Source organism: Artemia franciscana, chromosome 4 (genome assembly GCF_032884065.1).
Source record: "Artemia franciscana chromosome 4, ASM3288406v1, whole genome shotgun sequence".
Classification (NCBI taxonomy): domain Eukaryota; kingdom Metazoa; phylum Arthropoda; class Branchiopoda; order Anostraca; family Artemiidae; genus Artemia; species Artemia franciscana.
In genome coordinates this window covers 54,871,821-54,894,442 of record NC_088866.1, presented here as the reverse complement: position 1 = coordinate 54,894,442, position 22,622 = coordinate 54,871,821, and the positions used below count along the sequence as shown (strand labels likewise).

The 22,622-nt window shown below is 34.2% G+C and overlaps 1 protein-coding gene across 1 annotated transcript in view; it reads right to left on the bottom strand.

The window, feature by feature from the left end:
• The window catches only part of LOC136026610 (glycine receptor subunit alpha-3-like), a 131,338-nt gene that overhangs the window by 29,125 nt on the left and 79,591 nt on the right, over window positions 1–22,622 (bottom strand). The window contains exon 7 of the mRNA XM_065703333.1: window positions 16,492–16,592. Within this exon, the coding sequence (XP_065559405.1) occupies window positions 16,492–16,592 (101 nt within the window). The remainder of the gene's footprint in view (window positions 1–16,491; window positions 16,593–22,622) is intronic.

Sequence of the window (22,622 nt, the reverse complement as noted above, 5' to 3'; positions counted from 1 at the left end):
AGTGTCCCGTTCGTCATTTATATTCCCTATGTCCCGATGTCTCGGTGTGTAATTTCGTCAAACAACAAACATGACGTCAGTCGACACACAAACATGACGTCACTCGAAACACACACAGACAACTTATTTTTATATATCTATCTATATATATAAAAATGAGTTGTCTGTGTGTGTGTGGGCCTGTCGGGTGACGTCATGTTTGTGTGTTGACTGACGTCATGTTTTCGACTGACGAAATTACAGACCGGGACATCGGGACACAAATGACGACCGGGACACCGGCACATAGGGAGTATAAATGACGACCAGGACACTCAAAGAAAAAGCGACCGGGACACAAGGAATGTTCGATTAGCAATCACCATCAACAAAGCACCGGGACACAAATGACGATCGGGACACAGGGAGCATAAATGACAACCAGGACATAAGTAAAAAAAAACTAAAAAAACTAAAAAAAAGGTAAAAACTACAAAAAAAACTAAAAAGAAAACAAAACTAAAAACTAATAAAAAAACTAAAAAAGCTAAAAAACTAGAAAAACTAAAAAAAAAAAAAAAAAAAAAATAAGTGTGTGTCACTCGACACACAGACACACAGACAACTTATTTTTATATAGATAGATGTCCCGGTGTCCCGGTCGTCATTTGTGTCCCGATGTCCCGGTGCGTAATTTCGTCAATCAACAAACATGATGTCAGTCGACACACAAACATGACGTCACTCGAAACACACACACAGACAACTTATTTTTATATATCTATCTATATATATAAAAATGAGTTGTCTGTGTGTGTGTTGGCCTGTCGGGTGACGTCATGTTTGTGTGTTGACTGACGTCATGTTTTCGACTGACGAAATTACAGACCGGGATATCGGGACACAAATGACGACCGGGACACCGGCACATAGGGAATATAAATGACGACCAGGACACTCAAAGAGAAAGCGACCGGGACACAAGGAATGTTCGATTAGCAATCACCATCAACAAAGCACCGGGACACAACTGACGACCGGGACACAGGGAGCATAAATGACAACCAGGACATAAGTAAAAAAAAACAACTAAAAAAACTAAAAAAAAGGTAAAAACTACAAAAAAACTAAAAAGAAAACAAAACTAAAAACTAATAAAAAAACTAAAAAAGCTAAAAAACTAAAAAAACTAAAAAAGAAAAAAAAAGAAAAAAAGGAAAAAAAATGAAAAATAAAGGAGAAAATAAAAACTAAAAAAATAAAAATGAAAAAAAATAAAAAGAAAAAAGATAAAAAAAAACTAAAAAAAAGTAAAAACCAAAAAAAAATTAAAAAGAAAAAAATGGGAAAAATACAAAAATTTATTTCATCATATACCATTTCAAAAACGAATGTTTATACAGACCGGGACACCGGGATACAAATGACGACCGGGACGCAGGGAATATAAATGACGACCGGGACACAGGGACACAACTACAACGGGGACGCCGGGGGGCACAGGGGGATATATAAATGACGACGGGGACACAGGGAATGTTCGATTAGCATTCACTATCAACAAAGCTCAACGGCAATCATTAGAATCATGAGGTATAACTAAAAAAACTAAAAAAAGGTAAAAAACTAAAAACTTAAAAAAAAGACCAATTCAAAAACGAATGTATATACAGACCGGGACACCGGGACAGAAATGACGACCGGGACACCGGTACACAAGGAATATAAATGACGCCCAGGACACTCAAAGAGAAATCACAGACTGGGACACCGGGACACAAATGACGACCGGGACACAGGGAATATAATTGACGACCGGGACACAGGGACACTACTACAACGAGGACACCGGGGGGAAAAAGATAAAAAAACTAAAAAAAGTAAAAACCAAAAAAAAATTAAAAAGAAAAAATGGGAAAAATACAAAAATTTATTTCATCATATACCATTTCAAAAACGAATGTATATACAGACCGGGACACCGGGATACAAATGACCACCGGGACGCAGGGAATATAAATGACGACCGGGACACAGGGACACAACTACAACGGGGACGCCGGGGGGCACAGGGGGATATATAAATGACGACAGGGACACAGGGAATGTTCGATTAGCATTCACCATCAACAAAGCTCAACGGCAATCATTAGAATCATGAGGTATAACTAAAAAAACTAAAAAAAAGATAAAAAACTAAAAACTAAAAAAAAGACCGATTCAAAAACGAATGTATATACAGACCGGGACACCGGGACAGAAATGACGACCGGGACACCGGTACACAAGGAATATAAATGACGTCCAGGACACTCAAAGAGAAATCACAGAGTGGGACACCGGGACACAAATCACGACCGGGACACAGGGAATATAAATGACGACCGGGACACAGGGACACAACTACAATGAGGACGCCAGGGGGCACAGGGGGATATATAAATGACGACGGCGACACAGGGAATGGTCGATTAGCAATCACCATCAACAAAGCTCAAGGGCAATCATTAGAATCATGAGGTATGGATCTGAATACGGATTGTTTTCCCATGGACCATATATGTTGCATGTTCAAGAGTCGGTAAACCTGACAATCTATTTGTATGCACAGACAATGGGACAGCAAAGAATGTTGTATATTCGCAAGTTTTACGTAGTTAAAAACATATATATATATATATATATATATATATATATATATATATATATATATATATATATATATATATATATATATATATATATATATATATATATATATATATATATATATATATATATATATATATATATATATATATATATATCTATATTCACAGGTGGGACACAGGGACACAACTACAATGGCGCGTAACTAATACGGCGCGTAACGACTTACGCGCGCGGAGGGGCTTGGGGGGGGCGAAGCGCCCCCACCAAATAGGTGTTGGGGTGGCGCTTCGCGCCACCCCAACAGCTAGTAGATATATATATATATGTATATATATATATATATATATATATATATATATATATATATATATATATATATATATATATATATATATATATATATATATATATATATATATATATATATATATATATAATACTGTTAAACCGGCAGAAATAACTTTATAAGAGAACTTACAGTATTTCTTTTATATTACCCAACCATATTTGAATCTAAATTTCATTGTAGCTTCATTCATTAAAATGCTTGGAATTTAGTAGTTGCTTGCGAAATCTCAGATTATACCAAAAGATCATGTCCTTTCGACTTACAATTTCACTTACAAAAAATTGTTAAAGGGGAAATGAGATTATATTGAAAAATCTCGACTGATAATATTTTTAAAAGGGAAATTATAGAACTTCACGAGAAACAGAAATAACGTCGGAAATTCGATATTTTTTTATTTATTTAATATCAACTACTCTTTTTTTAATATGGGTTTTATGATAATTAATTTTTACAATACTTTTTGGAATTTATGAAGTTTAACTTCACTCACTAGAATGCTCTGGAGATCTTTCAATTGTTAAAAAATGTCTGCTTTCAATACTTTGGCTAACTGACAAAAAAAAAATTGAATGGAAAATTATTGGATATTACAATTGACAAAAATAATTTTCGAAATGTAATATGCTATTTTTCACATTATCTTACTATTATTAAATCTAAATTCCTTGGTCATTGTATTTCGCTGCAATTTCTGTATATTTTGAATTATAACTAACTCATTAAAAGAGTTTGAAAGTACCGGAATAGTTGGCAACCATTCAGACCATATTGAAAATTTTGGTACTTTCAGTAGAATAGCAGACAAAAAAAATTTTTAAATCAAAATTAAAGGATGTTATGACTGACAGAAATAACTTTGGAGGCGTAATTTACTACATTTGTTCAACATCACCTAACTATTTTAAATCTAATTTTTATAATCATTAATTGACACATCAATCTGGAAGCTCTATAGCGTTTTACTTCATTGTTTTTATCCTAAGAAATTTTTGGAATAGTTGGCAATCTCTTTGATTACACTTAAAAACTTAGCCCATTCAATACATGAATAACTGACAAATAATGTTTTCAATTGGAAATTTATAGGATATTTCGACTGACAAAGATAACTATGGAAATGTACTTCTCTTTATTTCTTTGACATTATCTGACCGTAATGATATCGTAACTCATTAAAAGAGTTTGAAAGTATCGGAATAGGTGGCAACCATTCTGACCATATTGAAAATTTCGGCACTTTCAGTAGAATTGCAGACAAAAAAAAAAAAAAAATTAAAATCGAAATTACAGGATGTTAGGACTGACAGAAATAACTTTGGAGGCGTAATTTACTACATTTGTTCAACATTACCTAACTATTTTAGATCTAATTTTTAGAATTATTAATTGACACATCACTTTGGAAGCTCTATAGCGTTTTACTTCATTGTTTTTATCCTAAGAAATTTTTGGAATAGTTGGCAATCTCTTTGATTACACTTAAAAACTTAGCCTATTCAATACATGAATAACTGACAAATAAGGTTTTCAATGGGAAATTTATAGGAGATTTCGACTGACAAAGATAACTTAGGAAATGTACTTCTCTTTATTTCTTTGACATTACCTGACCGTAATGATATCTCAATTTAATGGTCATTTAACGTCACGAAAATTCTTTTTTTACGATGTGAAAGAAGGGACAAAGCCAGGATTTTTATGTTGGATGGATTCCAACTCATTTTGGTTAAAGACTTTGCTAAGGAGATGGTCTTTAGGCATCCATTAAACGATCAGTAGTGTACTAGTAAACAGGGGAGCTAAATGGGGAGGGGGGAAGGGAAGGCAATTGTCCCTCTAGATTTTTCGAATCCATTAAAAATTTTATGAAAAATACTGCAATCTTGGAAATCAGTAAGAGTCATAAAAAGAATTAAAGAAGTCTCGAAGAATCATCAGTTCAACTATTCTTTATTTAATGATCTAAATCCTGAATTTTAAGGATCATAGTATGCTTGATATTTCTAATCTCCTACAGACTTCAATTATCAAAACTAGAAATTTATCTTATCACAGTAACACTCCCGGTAAAACACCATTTCAATAATTCCTGGATGAACAAGCCAAATACTGAATTCTATAGTAACAGTCCATATTTTGCATCTTCCAAGGATTTTGATCTTTTAAACTTTACTGTATACCAGCAGTCTTCCCAAAAACCCACAGTTTAATTTTTCTTTTTTAAATAAGAAAAATCAAGTACTCCAATAATCAAAGTCTATAATTCAACCCTCCAAGCATTTGGGTGTTTTTTTTCATTTTCTAAAGAAGTTGTCCTATCCCAGAAGCGCTCCAAAAGAATCACTACCTTAGTAGTTCCTAGTTTAATGAGCCAAGTTACAAATTATTTGGATCAAAGTCGACATTTTGAATGCTTAAAGGATTTTTCTTCTTCTCTTTCGTTAAAGTTATTCCATCCCAAGAGTGCTATCAAAGAATGGGAGTTCAATAATTCCCCGTTTAATCACAAATTGTATGGATCGTGATCCACATCTAGATTCGATTATATGAAATTATATAGCAGTCAAATCAAGAATTTTAAGAATAATAGTTGACATTTTGAATATTTCAGGGACATTTATTTTAAATTTTTCATTGAGTTAATATCAATCCCAATAGCGGTTCCAAAGACTCATTACTTAAATAGTTCCTCGTTTAATCACAAATTGTATGGATCGGGATCCACATCTAGATTCCTTTATATGGAATTAAATAGCAGTCAAATCTAGAATTCTAAGAATCAAAATCGACATTTTGAATGTTTCAAGGACATTTATTTTTAATTTGTCATATACGGATGGTGATCCACATCTAGAATCCATTATATAGAATTATATAGCAGACAAATCAAGAATTCTAAGGATCAAAGTCGCAATTTTGAATGTTTCAAGTATTTATTTAATTGTTTTAAAAAGTAGAATTGTGGCAAAGAGTCAAACTTTAGCGTAAAGAGCGAGGGATTGCGGGGGACAACCCATTTCATATACGGAGTAATTTCTGTTCGTTTTAAGTTTTAATGTCGCTCCTTACTTTCAGTTAAAAACTAGTTTTTTTTTATTTAATTTCTGAACGTTTCTGAATTAATGCATGTTTGATTTTGGCTCTCCGCACATAAATTATTGAAATGAATTTTGTATATTATTTTTTTTTGGCTAAATGGCTTTCTCTTAGTTTTGATCAGACGATTTTGAGAAATAAGGGGTGAGGAAGGAGGCCTAGCTGCCCTCCAATTTTTCGGTTACTTAAAAAGGCTGCTAGAACTTTTAACTTTTAACGAACATTTTTATTAGTAAAAAATATGCGTAACTTAAGAATTAACTTACGTAACAAACTTTTATATTCTTACATTTTTATTATGTGTACGAGGGGGTTTGTACCCTCGTTAATACCTCGCTCTTTACACTAAATAGTAATTTTTGTCCCAAATCTTTAAGAATGACCCCTGAATCAAAAAGGCCGTAGAATAAATAGTTGAAATTACTAAAAATACTTTAGCATAAAGAGCGAGGTATTTGTCTCCTCCTATATACCTCGCTCTTTATGCTAAAGTATTTTTACAACCCCTCATATGCGTAATAATCTCTGTTCGTTTTAAATTCCAATGCTATTCCTTACTTTCAATTGAAAAAACGTTTTCATGTTTATTCTTTCATTGTTTTTTTATAGCAATGCTAGAAAATCCTGCGCCCTTTTCATTGAATTTTTCTTCCCCCATGACATATTCCTCCAAGGAAATATCCTCCTACATAGCCCCCTCCCATCAACCCCACCCCCCAAACCAAAAAAAAAATCACCCTGAAAACGTCTGTACACTTCCCAATAATAACCCTTACTATATGTAAACACTGATCAAAGTTTGTAACTTGCAGCCCCTCCCCCAGGGATTGTGGGTTAGTAATTCATTCCCAAAGACATAGTTATTATGTTTTTTGACTATGCGGAACAAAATGGTCATCTCAAAATTTTAATCCGTTGACTTTTGGAAAAAAATGAGCGTGGGAGGGGGCATAGGTGCCCTCCACTTTTTTGATCACTTAAAAAGGGCACTAGAACTTTTCATTTCCGTAAGAATGAGCCCTCTTACGACACTTTAGGACCACTTGGTCGATACGATGACCCCTGAAAAAAAAAAAACAAAACAAAAACAAACAAACAAATAAACACGCACCCGTGATTTGTCTTCTGGGAAAAAATACGAAATTCCATATTTTTTTAGATAGGAGCTTGAAATTTTTTCTAGAGGGTTCTCTGATACGCCGAATGCGATGGTGTGATTTTCGTTAAGATTCTATGACTTTTAGAGGATGTTTCCCCCTATTTTCCAAAATAAGGCAAATTTTCTCAGGCTCGTAACTTTTGATGAAAAAGACTAAATTATCAAAATTCCTTTTTTAGAGTTTCGTTTACTATTGAGCCGGGTCGCTCCTTACTACAGTTCGTTACCACGAACTGTTTGATTCCATTATATAGAACTATATCGCAGTCAAATCAAGGATTTTAACAATCACAGTCGACATTTTGAATATTTCAAGGACATTTATTTTTAATTTGTCAATATATGGATCATTATCCACATCTAGAATCCATTATATAAAATTATATAGCAGACAAATCAAGAATTCTAAGGATCAAAGTTGACATTTTCAATGTTTCAAGTACCTATTTTTATTTTTTTATGGAATTTATTTCATCGCAAAAATCCTCCCTAGGGATCAGTAGTTCAATAATCCCAATTCAATAATCCCAAATTCAATAATTCAATAATTTGATCACAAACTGTTAGAATTGTGATCCACTTCTAAATTCTATTATATAGAATTATATCGCAGTGTAATCAAGGATTCTAAGAATCAAAGTCGACATTTGCAATGTTTCAAGTACCTATTTTTATTTTTTTATGGAATTTATTTCATCCCAAAAATCCTCCCTAGGGGTCAGTAGTTCAATAATCCTAATTCAATAATCCCCAATTCAATAATTCAATAATTTGATCACAAGCTATATGCTTGTGATCAATTTATTTATATTATTATTATTTTTTTAAAATTATTTTTATTATTTTTATTTTTTTATTTTTTATTTTTTATTTTTATTTTTATTTTTATTTTTTTTTGTGAATTTTTTTCATCCCAAAAGTCCTCCCAAGGGATCAGTAGTTCAATAATCCCTCGTTTGATCACAAATTGTATGAATTGTGATCCACTTCTAAATTCCATTACATAGAATTATATCGCAGTCAAATCAAGGATTCTAACAATCACAGTCGACATTTTGAATGTTTCAGAAACAATTATTTTGAATTTCTTCTATCTCAAGATTGCTCCCAAAGAATCAGTAGTTCAATAATTCCTAGTTTAATCACAAACTACACGGATCGTGATCTGTATCTAGATTCCATTATATGGAATTATATAGCAGTCACATCAAGAATTTTAATAATTACAGTTGACATTTTGAATGTTTCAAGGACATTTATTTATAATTTTTTATTGGATTTATTATATTCCAAGAGTGCTCTCAAAGAATTAGTAGTTCAATAATCTCTTTTTTAGTCACAAGTTATATGGATCGTGATTCACATCTACGTTACATTATATGAAATTATATAGCAGTCAAATAAAGAATTCTAAGAGTCACAGTCGATATTTCGAGTGTTTCAAAGTCCTTTATGTTAAATTTTTCATTGAATTTATTCTATCCCGAGTTCTCCCAAAGAATCAGAATTTCAATAATTCCTTGTTTAATCACAAATTATATGGATCATGATCCACATTTAGATCCCATTATATGGAAGTATGTAGCAGTCCAATCAAGAATTCTAAGAATCCCAGTTGAAATTTTGAATATTTCAAGGATTTTTCTTTTTCTTTTTTTGTTGAAGTTATTCTGTCCCAAAAATACTCCCAAAGAATCAGCAGTTAAATAATTTCTCGTTTAATTTCTAAATTAAACCAAAGCTATAAATTCTATTGCTTCTGTTGTTATGGCACTTGGTATTAACCAAGTGACATATAGCAATCGCAAATCCTGTCGGTCTGTCTGTCTGTCGGACCCGGTTTTGCTACTTAAGGCACTTCCAGGTAAGCTAGGACGATGAAATTTGGCGAGCGTATCAGGGACCAGACCGGATTAAATTAGAAATAGTCGTTTTCCCGATTTGATTATCTGGGGGGAATGGGGGCCCCGTTAATTCGAAAAAATAGAAAAATTGAAGTATTTTTAACTTACGAACGTTTGATCGGATCCTAATGAAATTTGATGTTTGGAAGGATATCGTGTCTCAAAGCTGTTATTTTAAATCCCGACCGGATCTGGTGAAATTGAGGGGGGATTTGGGAGGGGAAAACCTAGAATCTTGGAAAACACTTAGAGTGGAGGGATCGGGATGAAACTTGGTGGGAAAAATAAACACAAGTCCTAGATACATGATTGAAATAACTGGAACGGATCCGATCTCTTTGGGGTAGTTGGGGGGGTTAGTTCTGGAAAATTAGAAAAATATGAGGTATTTTTAACCTACGAACGGGTGATCGGATCTCAATGAAATTTGATATTTAGAAGGATATAGTGTCTCAGAGCTCTTATTTTAAATCCCGACCGGGTCTGGTGACATTGGGGAGGGGGAGAGAAAACACTTAGAGTGTAGGGATCGGGATTGAACTTGGTGGGAAAATAAGCACAAGTCCTAGATACATGATTGACATAACCGGAATGGATCCGCTCTCTTTGGGGTAGTTGGGAGGGGGAGTTAATTCTGAGAAATTAGGAAAAAATGAGGTACTTTAAAATTACGAACGGGTGATCGGATCTCAATAAAATTTGAAATTTAGAAGGATATCGTGCCTCAAAGCTCTTATTTGAAATCCCGACCGGATCTGCTGAGATTGGGAGGAGTTTGCGCCGGGGGAACCTAAAATCATGGCAAACGCTTAGATTGGAGGGATCGGGATGAAACTTGGTGGGAAAAATAAGCAGAAGTCTTAGATACGTGATTTACATAATTGGAAGGATCCGCTCTATTGGGGGGGGGGATCAAATTTCTGAAAAATTAGAAAAAATGACGTATTTTTAACTTACGAAGGATTGATTGGATCTTCATGAAACTTCATATTTAGAAGGACCTCGTAACTCAGATCCCTTATTTTAAATCTCAATCGGATCAAGCGTCATTGGAGGGGGGGGGGACCAGAAATCTTAGAATATACTTAAAGCAGAGAGATCAAAATGAAAATGGATGGGAAGAATCAAACCTGTCTAAGATGTTACTGACATAACCGGACCGGATCTGCTCTCTTCGGTGGAAATGGGAGGGGGGGGGGGTAATTTCGAAAACTGAGGTATTTCTAACTTACGAAAGGGTGACCAGATCTTAATGAAATTTTATATTTAGAAGGATCTTGTGCTTTAAAGTTCTAATTTTAAATTCCGACCAGATCCTGTGACATTGGGGGGAGTTGGAGGGGGAAACCCGAATTCTTGGAAAACGTGAAAATTGGGGTATTTTACCTTACGAATAGGTGATCGGATCTTAATGAAATTTGATATTTAGAAGGAATTAATATTTCAGAGCTCTTATTTAAAATCCCGACCAGATCTTTTGACATTGGGAGGAGTTGGAGGGGGAAATCTTGGAAAACATTTGAAGTGGAGGAATCGGGATGAAGCTTGGTGGATAGAATAAATAAATATCCTTGATACGTGATTGACGTAATCGTACTGGATCTACTCTCTTTGGGGGAGTTGGGGGGAGGGGTTCAGTGATTTGGTGGGTTTGGTGCTTCTGAACGTGCTAGGACGATGAAAATTGGTAGGCGTGTCAGGGAGCTGCACAAATTGACTTGACAAAGTCGTTTTCCCAAATTCGACCATCTGGGGGGCTAAAGGGAGAGGAAAAAATAGAAAAAATTAGGTATTTATAACTTACGAGTGGGTGATCGGATCTTTATGAATTTTGATATTAAGAAGGACGTCGTGACTCAGAGCTCTTATTTTAAATCCTGACCGGCATTAAGCCTCTGATTTTCCTTTTAAATCAATCTACCTATTCTTAGAATTTTGTTAGAGCTCATACCATATGAGCTCTTGGCTCTTAGCTCTTCTTGCCTTGTCACAAGTGCCATATGAGCTCTTAGCGCTTGTTTTTTATTCTACTTTAAGTAGCCATGTGTTCAAAAATCGTAGCCACAAAATACTTTTTGAAGAATCTGCACTTGTTAGCGATGACCAAGGCATAAATTAAGTAGTTTGAGAAGAAATTGAAATCAGACTTTAGATTAATAATAATATTTCCTTAAATAGGGACTTGGGAGAATATTCACTAGATGCTCTATACGGATATTCAATAAAAAACAATCTTATAAAATATTATAAAAAACCAACAGATATTAACACGGAACCTATCACAAATAGACCTACGAGATCAGCAACCAAAAAAGCAAGTTAGCATTAGAAACGTGTTTTTAATTCAACGAATTGCCTGGTTTTTATCAAAATTTATTTATCAGCCCTGGTTGAATTTCACTGAGGTAAGAATGCTGGAGTGTTTTGAAAAATATAGTTGTTTTTTACTTAGTTAATTTATTTTTATTGATTGTATCCTGTTATAAGTTTATCTTCTTATATATTTATGTCTTGCTGAGGACGGCCCTTGGACATAGGGACGAAAGATTCATTCTAATTTGTTTCCCACCGTCTTGCAAAAAGAGTTCTCTATCGTTCTTCTTGTTCTTGGTGTTTTTACTTGAAATTTATATGGACCGTAATCCACATCGAGATTCCATTATATGGATTTATATAGCAGTCAAAGCAAGAATTCTTGCTTTTTTTAAGGACATTTATTTTTAATTTTTCACAGAATTTATTCCACCCTAAGGGTGGTCCCAAGGAATCAGTGGTTCAATCATTCCTCGTTTGATCACATATTGTATGTATCGTGATCCAAATCTAGATTCTATTATATGGAATTAAATAGCAGTCAAATAAAAAACTTTAATTTATTTTCATTTAATTTATTCTATTCTAAGAGTGCTCCCAAAGAATCAGAAGCTCAACAATTCCTCGGTTAATCCAAAATTGTATGGATCGTGATCCACATCTAGATTCGATTATATGAAATTATATAGCAGTCAAATCAAGAATTTTAAGAATCAACGTCGGCATTTTGAGCGTTTCAAGGACATTTATTTTTAATTTTCCATTGAATTAACTCTATCCTAAGGTTGCCCCTGGAGAATCAGTAGTTAAATTTCTCATTTAATCAAAAATTATGTGGATCGTGATTCACATCTAGATTCTATTATATGGAATTAGATAGGAGTAAAATCAAGGATTCTAAGAACCAGAGTCAACATTTTGAGTGTTACAAGGGCATTTATTTAAATTTTTTAATTGAATTTATTCTATCCCAAGAGTGCTTCCAAAAAACCAGTAGTTCAATAATACCTCGTTTAATCACAAATTCTATATACCGTGACCCACATCTAGATTCGATTATATGAAATTATATAGCAGTCAAATAAAGATTTCCAAGAATCACAGCCCATATTTTTAATGTCTCAATGACATTCATTTTATTTTTTTATTGAATTTATTCTATCCCAAGGGTGCTTCTAAAGAATCATTAGTTCAATAATTCCTCGTTTAGTCACAAATGATATGGATCGTGATCCAAATCTAGATTCCATTATATGGAATTATACAATGGTCGAATCAAGAATTTTAAAAATCATAGTTGTTGAATATTTCAGGGACATTTATTTTTAATTTTCGTTGAGTTAATATCTATCCCGATAGCGGTTCCAAAGAATCACTAGTTCAATAATTCCTCGCGCAATGAGCCAAATAACGAATTGATAAAATCACAGTACTTGTTTTAACCTTTCAAGAATTTGGATTTTCCTTAAACTCCAATTGAAGTAAATCTTTTTTAGCCCGTGCTTCCTAAGAATCACCTTTTAATTGTTTGTTTTATGAACGACGGCACGAATTCTTAGGACTAGAGTTGACAATTTAAGTCTGTTAAGGATTTTGGCTTTCTTCTTTATTTTCCGTTGAAGATTTCCTATCCCAGAAGCGTTCAAATTGGATTTTCATCTTCTTTCTTTGAAGTTGTTGATACACTTGGTGTATAAAAGCAATATGTAACTTGGATCATTATTTTGGTCCCAAGGCTTTATTCTAGAGAGATGGGAGTCATTTAGAGAATTCTTTATGAGCTCATTCAGTTGGTGTAAAAACATACCAAAAATTGCCTAAATGTTTTGGACTCTCGTCCAGAGTGTATTGTTTTGTAAAAGCTCCTAATAATTCCAGCATGGCAACAAAACAGATGGCAATACTTGAAGTGACAAAAAAAAATTTTTTGAGAAGTTTTATAAAAGAACCAATGAACATCTGAAAACTGCAGTTTTTTACATGTAAGTTTTTTCTTCTTTCTTTATTTTATTTTGAAATATTACTGCAAACAAGTCACTGCATCACTAGGCCGCCTGAGACCAAAACAGCTAAATACACTCCAACCCCACTTCAAGCTACTTAAAAGCCTCTTTACACCCTCCCAAGAAGTTCATATTTCCCTGAAATATTTCCTTATGACGACCTTTCACTGCATTTGGGGACGACCTGCCTTTAGTTTGGCCCTATACAGTTGGTCAAAAAGGACTATTTCTGGAAATCTGTCATTCTTCATCCGAAAATCTGACTTACCCATCTTCAACTTTCTCTTTTTAGAGTCCAAGAAAGCAATAGCTTACTGTTTGAAATGCGGTTAGTCAGCCAGGGACTAGAAACAACTTCTGAGCAAAATCTCTGGAAAAAATTTGAGCAAATCCTGCTCTGTTTTTCAAACCATCACGCTTTACAGCAGTTCTTGACCCCTGTCATCACTGTAGCCTCAAATATTCTTATGTTCCAATCTTTTCTTTTTAGCGTTTTCTAATCTTTTCAGATTGTTATCTCGCTTGCTTTACAATTTTGTCTAGTTTTTTATTCTGTGGATATAGGCTTCGGGTGTGATAATGAAATATTTGGGACATTATCATATTTTTGGTGATCTATTCAAAATGAACCCATGATTTATGCATTTGTTTATTTTTGTTTTATCATAGGCATCGCAATAGCGCTGCCTAAGTAATGAGCAATGTAGGCACATTTATAAATGAAGAAGCAAGGTAATCTAAGAAGTTCAATTCATTTCATGAAGTTCAATTCAAGAAATTTTATCTATTTGCTTTTTATCGCATCTTCTGATTGGAAATATGATACTTTTGGTAAAGCTTTGTATAGAAATATGTCCATATGTCATGCTTTCCAATTTTATTTTTTAAGAATGAAACTAAAAATTCAAAAGTTGAAAAATAGCTTTTTGAAAAAATAGCAATTTTCCTTGCTCTCTTTGGCCACTTTTTCCCAAAAATGGAGTAATTTTTTCCTTTACTTAATTTTTGTTTTTAAGAGTTGGTTTTGTTTTTATTTTGAGTGTTGAAGTTTGACTATATTCAGCATATTGGCTGTTAATTTTTTTCTAAGAAGTTTGATATTTGACTATTCGTGGAAAACATTTCAAAAAGGTATAAAATATTGATAATTGTTTAATAGCTTCTAAGAACAAATGTCTTTTTAAAAACTATTAAAGGCAGTATTTGGGATATTTTACATCAATTATGAACAAAATGGGAAAAATATAATAGGCAGGCAACTGAGTAACTTGGCACAATCATATTTTTGTTTAAAAAATATTGCGTTTACAATACGCCAAACAGGATGACGTCAAGGTTACATGAAAAAGACAGGGTAAATTCAAGTAACCTATGAAAAGTGACAGCCCCAAATTGAGTATACTTGAAGACAAACTTTGCAAAGCCTTGTCTTCATTACAGCTTTTTTGCATGAAGTCAACAAAAGCATTTTGTTTGCCCTTTTAGCCTTAAAAAGTATCAATGATGCCAAAGACAGAAGAAGACTGAGGTTGCCAAAAATAGTAAAACCAGCGGGTAACTTTGGCTGAAAAGGCATAGGGAAGACAGGACTTAAAACGCGGCAACACTGTCTGCTGTGGTCTGCCAAAAGATCTTATCCTCATTGTCCTTCTTTTGATTCCTTTAAATAAGTTCAATAGACGAAATTCTACGGAGAAAACCTAGGAGAATAGTCGACTCGTGACATACCATGTTCTAAATTTTTAGCGATCTGGCGCTATGAAATTGGAAGAAAAATATCTTTAGAAGTCTTGTTTTGCTTTGCAGTGAGAATATGCTCACATTCAGTTTTCAAACTTTTCATGGCAAGAAACGAGCACTAAGAAACGATGTTTTTTGAGAATGTGTTAAGTGGTGATAAAGTCTCAGGAAATGATACAGGAAAGAACAATTTTGTCTTGACATTTTGGAAGCAATCTTTCCAAAATGTCTTTGGAAAATCTTTTTCAAATCTTTTTGGAAAGTAATCTTTCCAAAATGATCTTTTCGAGAAAGAGTTACAGCCGATATGGATAGGATTAAAAATAACAAAGCTTTGGGTGCTGATTGCTCAGTAAACGAGGTGCCCCCCCCCCAAGTTTGAGATAAGATGCTACAAGATCATGAAATATGATTTGTAGCAAAGGACTTACTGGGAAATTTTAGAAACTTAAGCTAAATCCCTCTATAAGAAATTTGATAAGAGTGAGTGTAGCAATTACGTTGTATTAGCTTGATTTCTCGATTTTATGCCAAACACATAAATTAGCATGGCGACACTTATTAGACAAAGAGATGCTGTATATAAGGTATTAAGAGAAGACAAGTATGGGTTTAGTAAAGTTGGAAAATGTTTTGGCAAAATTCCTAAACTCAGATTAATTATTCAGAAGTGCCCGAATCATGATAGTTCAGAAGCGTGGTTTGTATTTCATTAATAATGAACAGACGTTTATACGTTGATTGATATCACTGCATTATTTGAACCCCTTATTACATGTGTAAATAAGAAAATATTATTTGAAGAAAATATAAAATATAAAAGAAAATTTAAAATAATAGAATAAAATACAAATGTAACACAAAAAAATAGCACAAGTCAAAAAATAACATAAAATTTCTAAACATAAAAAATAGACGTTTAATAAAAAATCAAAAAGAATATTATATAAATAATGAACAGCTTGGTTTGTATTTCATTAATGATGAACGGACATTTATTCGTTGGTGCATATCACTGAATCTATTTGAACTTCTTACTACATATGAACCCCTTACTAAATGTGTAAATAAGATAATATAAAATATAAAAGAAAATATAAAATAATAGAATAAAATACAAACATATAAAGTAAACAAATAAGATAAATATTTCTAAACATAAAAAATATACGTTTGATAAAAAATAAAAAAAGAATATGTTTTAAAATGAAAAAGAAGAAAATAAAAACCTCATTTGCCCTGTCTTTTTCTATGACCTAATTTTTGTCCTGAAAAAAAGAAAAAAACACTTACTGACATAATAACTATGAGGCAGGTTGGTATATATGTATGAAAGAGATAATAGCCCAATCGCCTCTTAAGCACGAAAACCACTTCAAGGCAAGTGAAGTTACCTATAAGTGGAAAAAGAGATTAGTCACGGATCTTAAAATACGACAAAGGGAATTTTTCACGGCTTTATTTTCTTTTGTACCATTTTTGTTTTATCTAAGATAGTATATTAAATTAAAAAATATTGAGTAAAAGACTAATCATTCTATTGAGAAATTCTGATATTCTATATAAATTGCTGGAATTTATTGGAAGTGTGGATAATATCTGAATGAATGTCTGTAAAGGTTTTCAAATTCCCTTTCAAATTTTTTAAAGCAGCTTTAAAAGGCTGGTGCATCGAGAAAATAATTTTTTAGCTGGCTTTTCATTTACAAAAAAAAAGTAGGAAGAGAAAATGTCTAATTAAGATAGTCAATAAAAAAAAACAAGCCCAGACAATTTGGTTTCACTTAAAAAAAAGTGTATAACCGCTTTTCTCTAAAAGCGTATAACAAAAATTTTAAAGCGTATACAAATCGTATAAATTTTTTATTTTAAAGCGTTTTAAATTTTAAAGCGTATAAAGCGTATACAATGGTATTTTTTTTAATTTAAAGCGTATACAAATTTTAAAGCGTTTAACCGCTTTAAAACTTGATTTTCTCTCTTTTTTATATATGATATGTTGTTGGATACATTTATTTATTTTATTTTTTTAAATTCATTGTTAAAGCTATTCTTAAAGTGATAGTTGTTATATAAAATTTTTTGTGACTAAATAGCTGTTACCGCCAAGAGTATATACATTTCTATATTTTTGTTTACCAACAAAAAACGCAAAAATTAAACTTTCGCTTTTATCTCCATTGATCGTCTAAAATCTTTAAAGTAAAGCTAGGAAATTAAAATAATAACGATATCATGTGATGAAAAACTTTTATAAAAGTCACATACAAAAAAACCTAAGTAAACTAATACTAAGTAAATTATACACTTTATTTAACATTACCTTTGATAAAAGTTTCCTATTTCTGTGATACATAATGAGGTGACCTACATTTGTTTTAGTTTTTTTTAATAATTAGACTACCACATTTCTTTAGATATATAAAAATAATTTTGAGCAGGCTTGGTCACTTGCTCTCTGTAAGCTTTTGTAAATAGACCCCTTTGGTGGACCATGACAGTGTGAAAAATGAAAGAAACCAAAAAAAGAGGAGATTTACAGATAGTTTTTTCACTGGGTGCAAGTCACCTTGTTTTTTTCTTATGTTTCTTCAAATGGTCGTAAATTTACAGGTAATTAGCTTAGAAGTCACGCAATACCCTCGGGTGCGTAATAGGTAGATCAAACTAAACCTATTATTCAAATTACAGTTTTATGTGTGCACTGACTCCCAAAAAACTCTTTCCAAAGCTAATTTAATAATTCTTGGATGCCTTATACTCTCTCTCTCTCTCTCTCTCTCTCTCTCTTCTCTCTCTCTCTCTCTTTCTTTCTTTCTCTCCCTCTCCCTTGGCATTTGCTTATATCCCTTTTTATATAAAGAAAATACATGAAATGGTTGCCCCCTCCTTAATACCTTACTCTTTATGCTAAGGTTTTACTATTTCTCCCAATTTTTCAGAACGACTCCTGGAACATAACTGCCCTTTAGTTTGAACAGAAAGCTATCAGAACATCAAGAAATGTAAAATGTATCATAGGCAGCGCAATAGTGCTGCCTAAGTAAAGATTCGATTGGCTATTCAAAGGGTAAGCACCCTTTTTAATAGTCGAAAGTGATTGGAGGGTGACTAACACCCCTCCCATGTCCAACATTTCCCCAAACACATCCAATCAAAATTTTGAGATAGCCATTTTTTTCAACGTAGTTAAAAGGTCTGGAAATTATGTTTTTGAGGATGAAAACCCCCACAGCCCTCGGGGAAAGGGTTTTAAGTTACACCTGGAGGGGCATTTAAGGTTTATACAGAAAGAGTGATGGTATTCACTTCGGAGGGGGGGATCATTGGATTGGTAATCAGAAGTTCTAGTGCCCTCTTTAGGATTCAGATTGATCGGAGGGTGGAAACCCCCCACCTAGTATTTTCCTGAAATTCATCTGATGTAAATTCTGAATCGACCATTTGTTGTCGTAAAAACTTCGGAAAAGGCTCATTCCATTGGATATTGAAAGGGCTAGTGCCCTTTTTGGCCTGAGGGCATATATGTTTCTTACGGAAAGGGTGATCTTAAAACTCTGGAATAGGCTCATTTGATTGGAAATCAGATGTTCTACTGCCCTTTTTATGAGTCAGTGTGATCGGAGGGCAAAGTTGTATTTTCCACAAATGCATCCAATAAAAATTTTGAGATACCCATTTGTTAAAAAAAAATAATCCAAAGATCATTTAATAAGGTTTTGGGGTTGACAGAATTCCCCAAAGTCAGGGGGTAAGTCCTGTAAGTTATGCCCCAGGGACATATAAGGTCTTTATGATGGGGCTGGTCGTGTGAACTTTAGAAGAGGCTCATTTGATTAGAAATACATAGTTATAGTTTCCTTCTAAGAGTCAGATATGATGGAGAGCAGCTAGCCCCCCCCCCCCTTCCTGACATCCTCTTTTCCTTAAACACATTCAGTTGAAATTACGAGAGGATAATTTTATTACCAATAGTCCAAAAACCATATAACAATATTTTTAGGGTGGACACAATCCCACAGAGTCCAATGAAAAGGGTTGTAAGTTATGCCTGGGGCATACAAGGTTTTTATGGAACGGATGGTCATATAATCTTTGGATCAGGTGGAGCTCATTTGATTGAAAGCCGGAAGTTTTAGTGTCCTTTGAAGAGTAAAAAAATGGACGGAGGGTAATCACCCCCCAAGCCTATCATTCTCCAAAGCATATCCGATCGAAAATTTCAGAGATCTATTTTATTCCACCTTCCTGAAAGTTCCAGTAATTATATCTTTGGGGACGTCAACCTCCCCGCAGTCCTCAGGAAAAGGGTTTTAAGCTAGGCAATTCGTTTATTGTTTAAACAAATAATTACGTAAGTAATTATATCTTTAGGGATGTCAACTTCCCCACAGTCATCAGGAAAACGGCTGTAAGCTAGGCAATTTGTTCATTGCTTAAGCATAGTATATGCGATTGAGAAAGGTATGCATGTTTGAACTTTAATCAGACACTTCATAGTAATGAACTAAAAGTAAGATGGGACCCAGCTTAATAGTAACCAAAGCTCTCAAAATGGAATTTGGTATCAATACATATATCACAAGAATTAGCTTGTTGTGCTGATTTCTAAACTTCATTAAGTTTAGTCTTATTCATCAAAGGCTACGGGCCTGAGTAAACTTGTCGGATTTACAAAAAAGGGGGAAAATCCTCTAAAAGTCAAGTGATCTTAATAAAAATCGCACCACCAGATTAAGTATATCAGAAAACCCTACTTTACATGTTTCAAGCTCCTGTCTTCAAAAATGTAGAATATTGTATTTTTTTGCCAGAAGGAAGATTACGGATGGCGGGATCACGGTTGGCGTGTTTATTAATTTTTTTTCCAGGGTAATCGTAAAGAAGCTGTGGTCCTAAATATCCGGAGAGGACTCATTCAAACGGAAATTAAAATCATAGATCCTTTTATAAAGCGACCAAAAAATTGGAGGGCAACTGGGCCCCCTCCCCCACACCTTTGTCCCCAAAGTCGTCCTATCAAAACTTTGAGATAGTCATTTTATTTATTATATTTGAAAGGTCCAAAATCTATACCTTTGGGTATAACATAACCCCCTCACAGCCCCAGGGGAAAGGTCATTAAGCTATAAAATTTGCCCATTGTTTACGCATAGTATTTGTTATTGGAGTGTATACATACATTTTCAGGCGAGGAAGGGTCAAATTTTCTACTGGGGGTTTTTCAAAGGAGGAATTATATAAGGGGAGGGAAATTTCCAGGGAGTGAACTTGTCAGAAGAAATTATATACTGGGGGAATTTGCCAGAATTCTTAATATATTATTCTTTTTATATATCTTGCCTTTTCTTTTCCGTCTTAATTTTACGCGTGGAGTTGTTGAGAGCAATTGTCCTGGGTAAACTTTCCCTTGGCTTAAGTTATCTAGAGGATATATCCGTGGAGAAATATCCCCTTTCTCATCACCTTGCTTTTTATGGTAATATTTTTGCTACTTTTTAAAAAGTGTCTTAAATTTCTAATTAAACTGCCCTTGTGTTTCAGGAGTTATTCTTAAAGACTGGGACAAAATTCAAACTTTGGAGTAAAGAGCGAGGTGTTGAGGAGGGGACAGCCCTCTTCATATACGTAATAATTTCTGTTTCGTTTAGTTTTTAATGTTGCTCCTTACTTTCAGTTGGAAAACTTGTTTTTTTATTTAATTTTCGAGAAGACGAAGGGCATTCAGGTGAACCTTTCAAAGAATATCGAGAGGAGTGTTAAACTAAATCAAAACACGCTATGAGTATAAGGATTGTCAATAGGGTGTAACACAGGCATAACTGATTTATAAACTTGGAAAATTCAGGAAACGATAAGGGGTATGATTAAAAGGCAATATTTGTATTCTTACTACGGCTACCACCACTACTACTACCAGATCACCGATTACAGTACTGAGGGGAAATTCGAACTAAATCAAAAGACACTAAGCAAACTACTACTAATACTATTGTTATTGCCACATTTGCTACTACAACTACTACTGCTTCTATTGTAACAACTTGTAAGGCTAAGAGCATTGAGATGAAAATCTCAAGAAGTATATAAACATACAGATTATCAAAATGACATATCAGCAATGTCATGGTAATGGGTAAGTATACTAAGTTGAAGCTTCCAGGACTGGATAAGGGAGATGTTCAGGGGTAGTTCATGGTATTAAACTGAAACTTTCAGTGTGTGTTGAAGGGGGTGTTGATGGAACCAAAGGTACTTTGTGTATACTGCAATTAAGGCTGCTACAACTATTTTTGGGGCAAGCTAAGGGCATTAATGTGTGAAACTTTCAAGTAATATTTAGAAGGATGTTGAACTAAATTTAAACGAACAACTGGGAAACCCTCTCCTGGGGGGTCATAGATACAGGTGGAGGAGGAAGAAGGCCCCTCAAGTATACACTCAACAGGGCCCACTGCCGTGTTCACACGTCAGATGAGTTACAAACCTTCTCACAGTAATGGGTTAAATTGCATGGTGATGCAGACCACCATCGTGAGAGGATTCTCTATAGGAGGACAAGTGTGGCAGGGTGTAAGATCCAGACTTATGGACAACGGCCTCTGTAAAGGGCTGCCTCGACCCTTTTGGGGTACCTGTAAGACTGGGAAACTTGCGGTCGATTTTTCCCACTTGAGGAGTGGCACCCCTTGAGGAAATTATAGCCTAGTAAATAACACAGCACTCGTACGGGATTCGATTATTGGATATTTTTCTGGGCTTAGTTTGTTTTGATGGGTGTTTTCGGGCTGAAAAACCTCTTCCTCGCTGATTTATCTACTATGGGTTGCCTCCCCGTAGTAGCATAATATTTGTGGGCATGAATATATAATGAATCGGAGGTAATAGGCTTGTGACTGTCTGTGCAGGATTTCGACTCTTGTTGATAGAAGAGCATCTCCAAGTGCTGAAAACCATGTTGTGACCAAGATGGGCCCAGGATTACACAAAGCCTCCAACTTACTGGAGGTCCCAGGGACTTCTTGCCATCCGGTTCTAAGCCGGCTTAAGCGCTTCGGTGTAGACTTGAGAAGATATGTTGGTCCCCGTCCTGCACTGGTATCCGGGATCACTGCTTTTCCTGAGGCCAAAATAATTTCAAAGATTTAAGGAACATGAAAATTGGAACTTGGAATGTTACGACGTTAAAAAATGAGTATCGCATAGACATTTTGACTGACGAATTTAGACGGGTTGAACTGGATTTATTAGGAGTTTCAGAAACTCATATCCCAGGGGTAGGAAGCATGAAATTAGGTGACATAGAATTTGTTTACTCGGGCAGGAAGGATGGGGTACATAGGCAGGGAGTAGGGCTCATGACGAATAAGGAAACTGCTAAGTCTTGTTTAGGCTGGGAAGGTATAATAATAGAATACTAATTG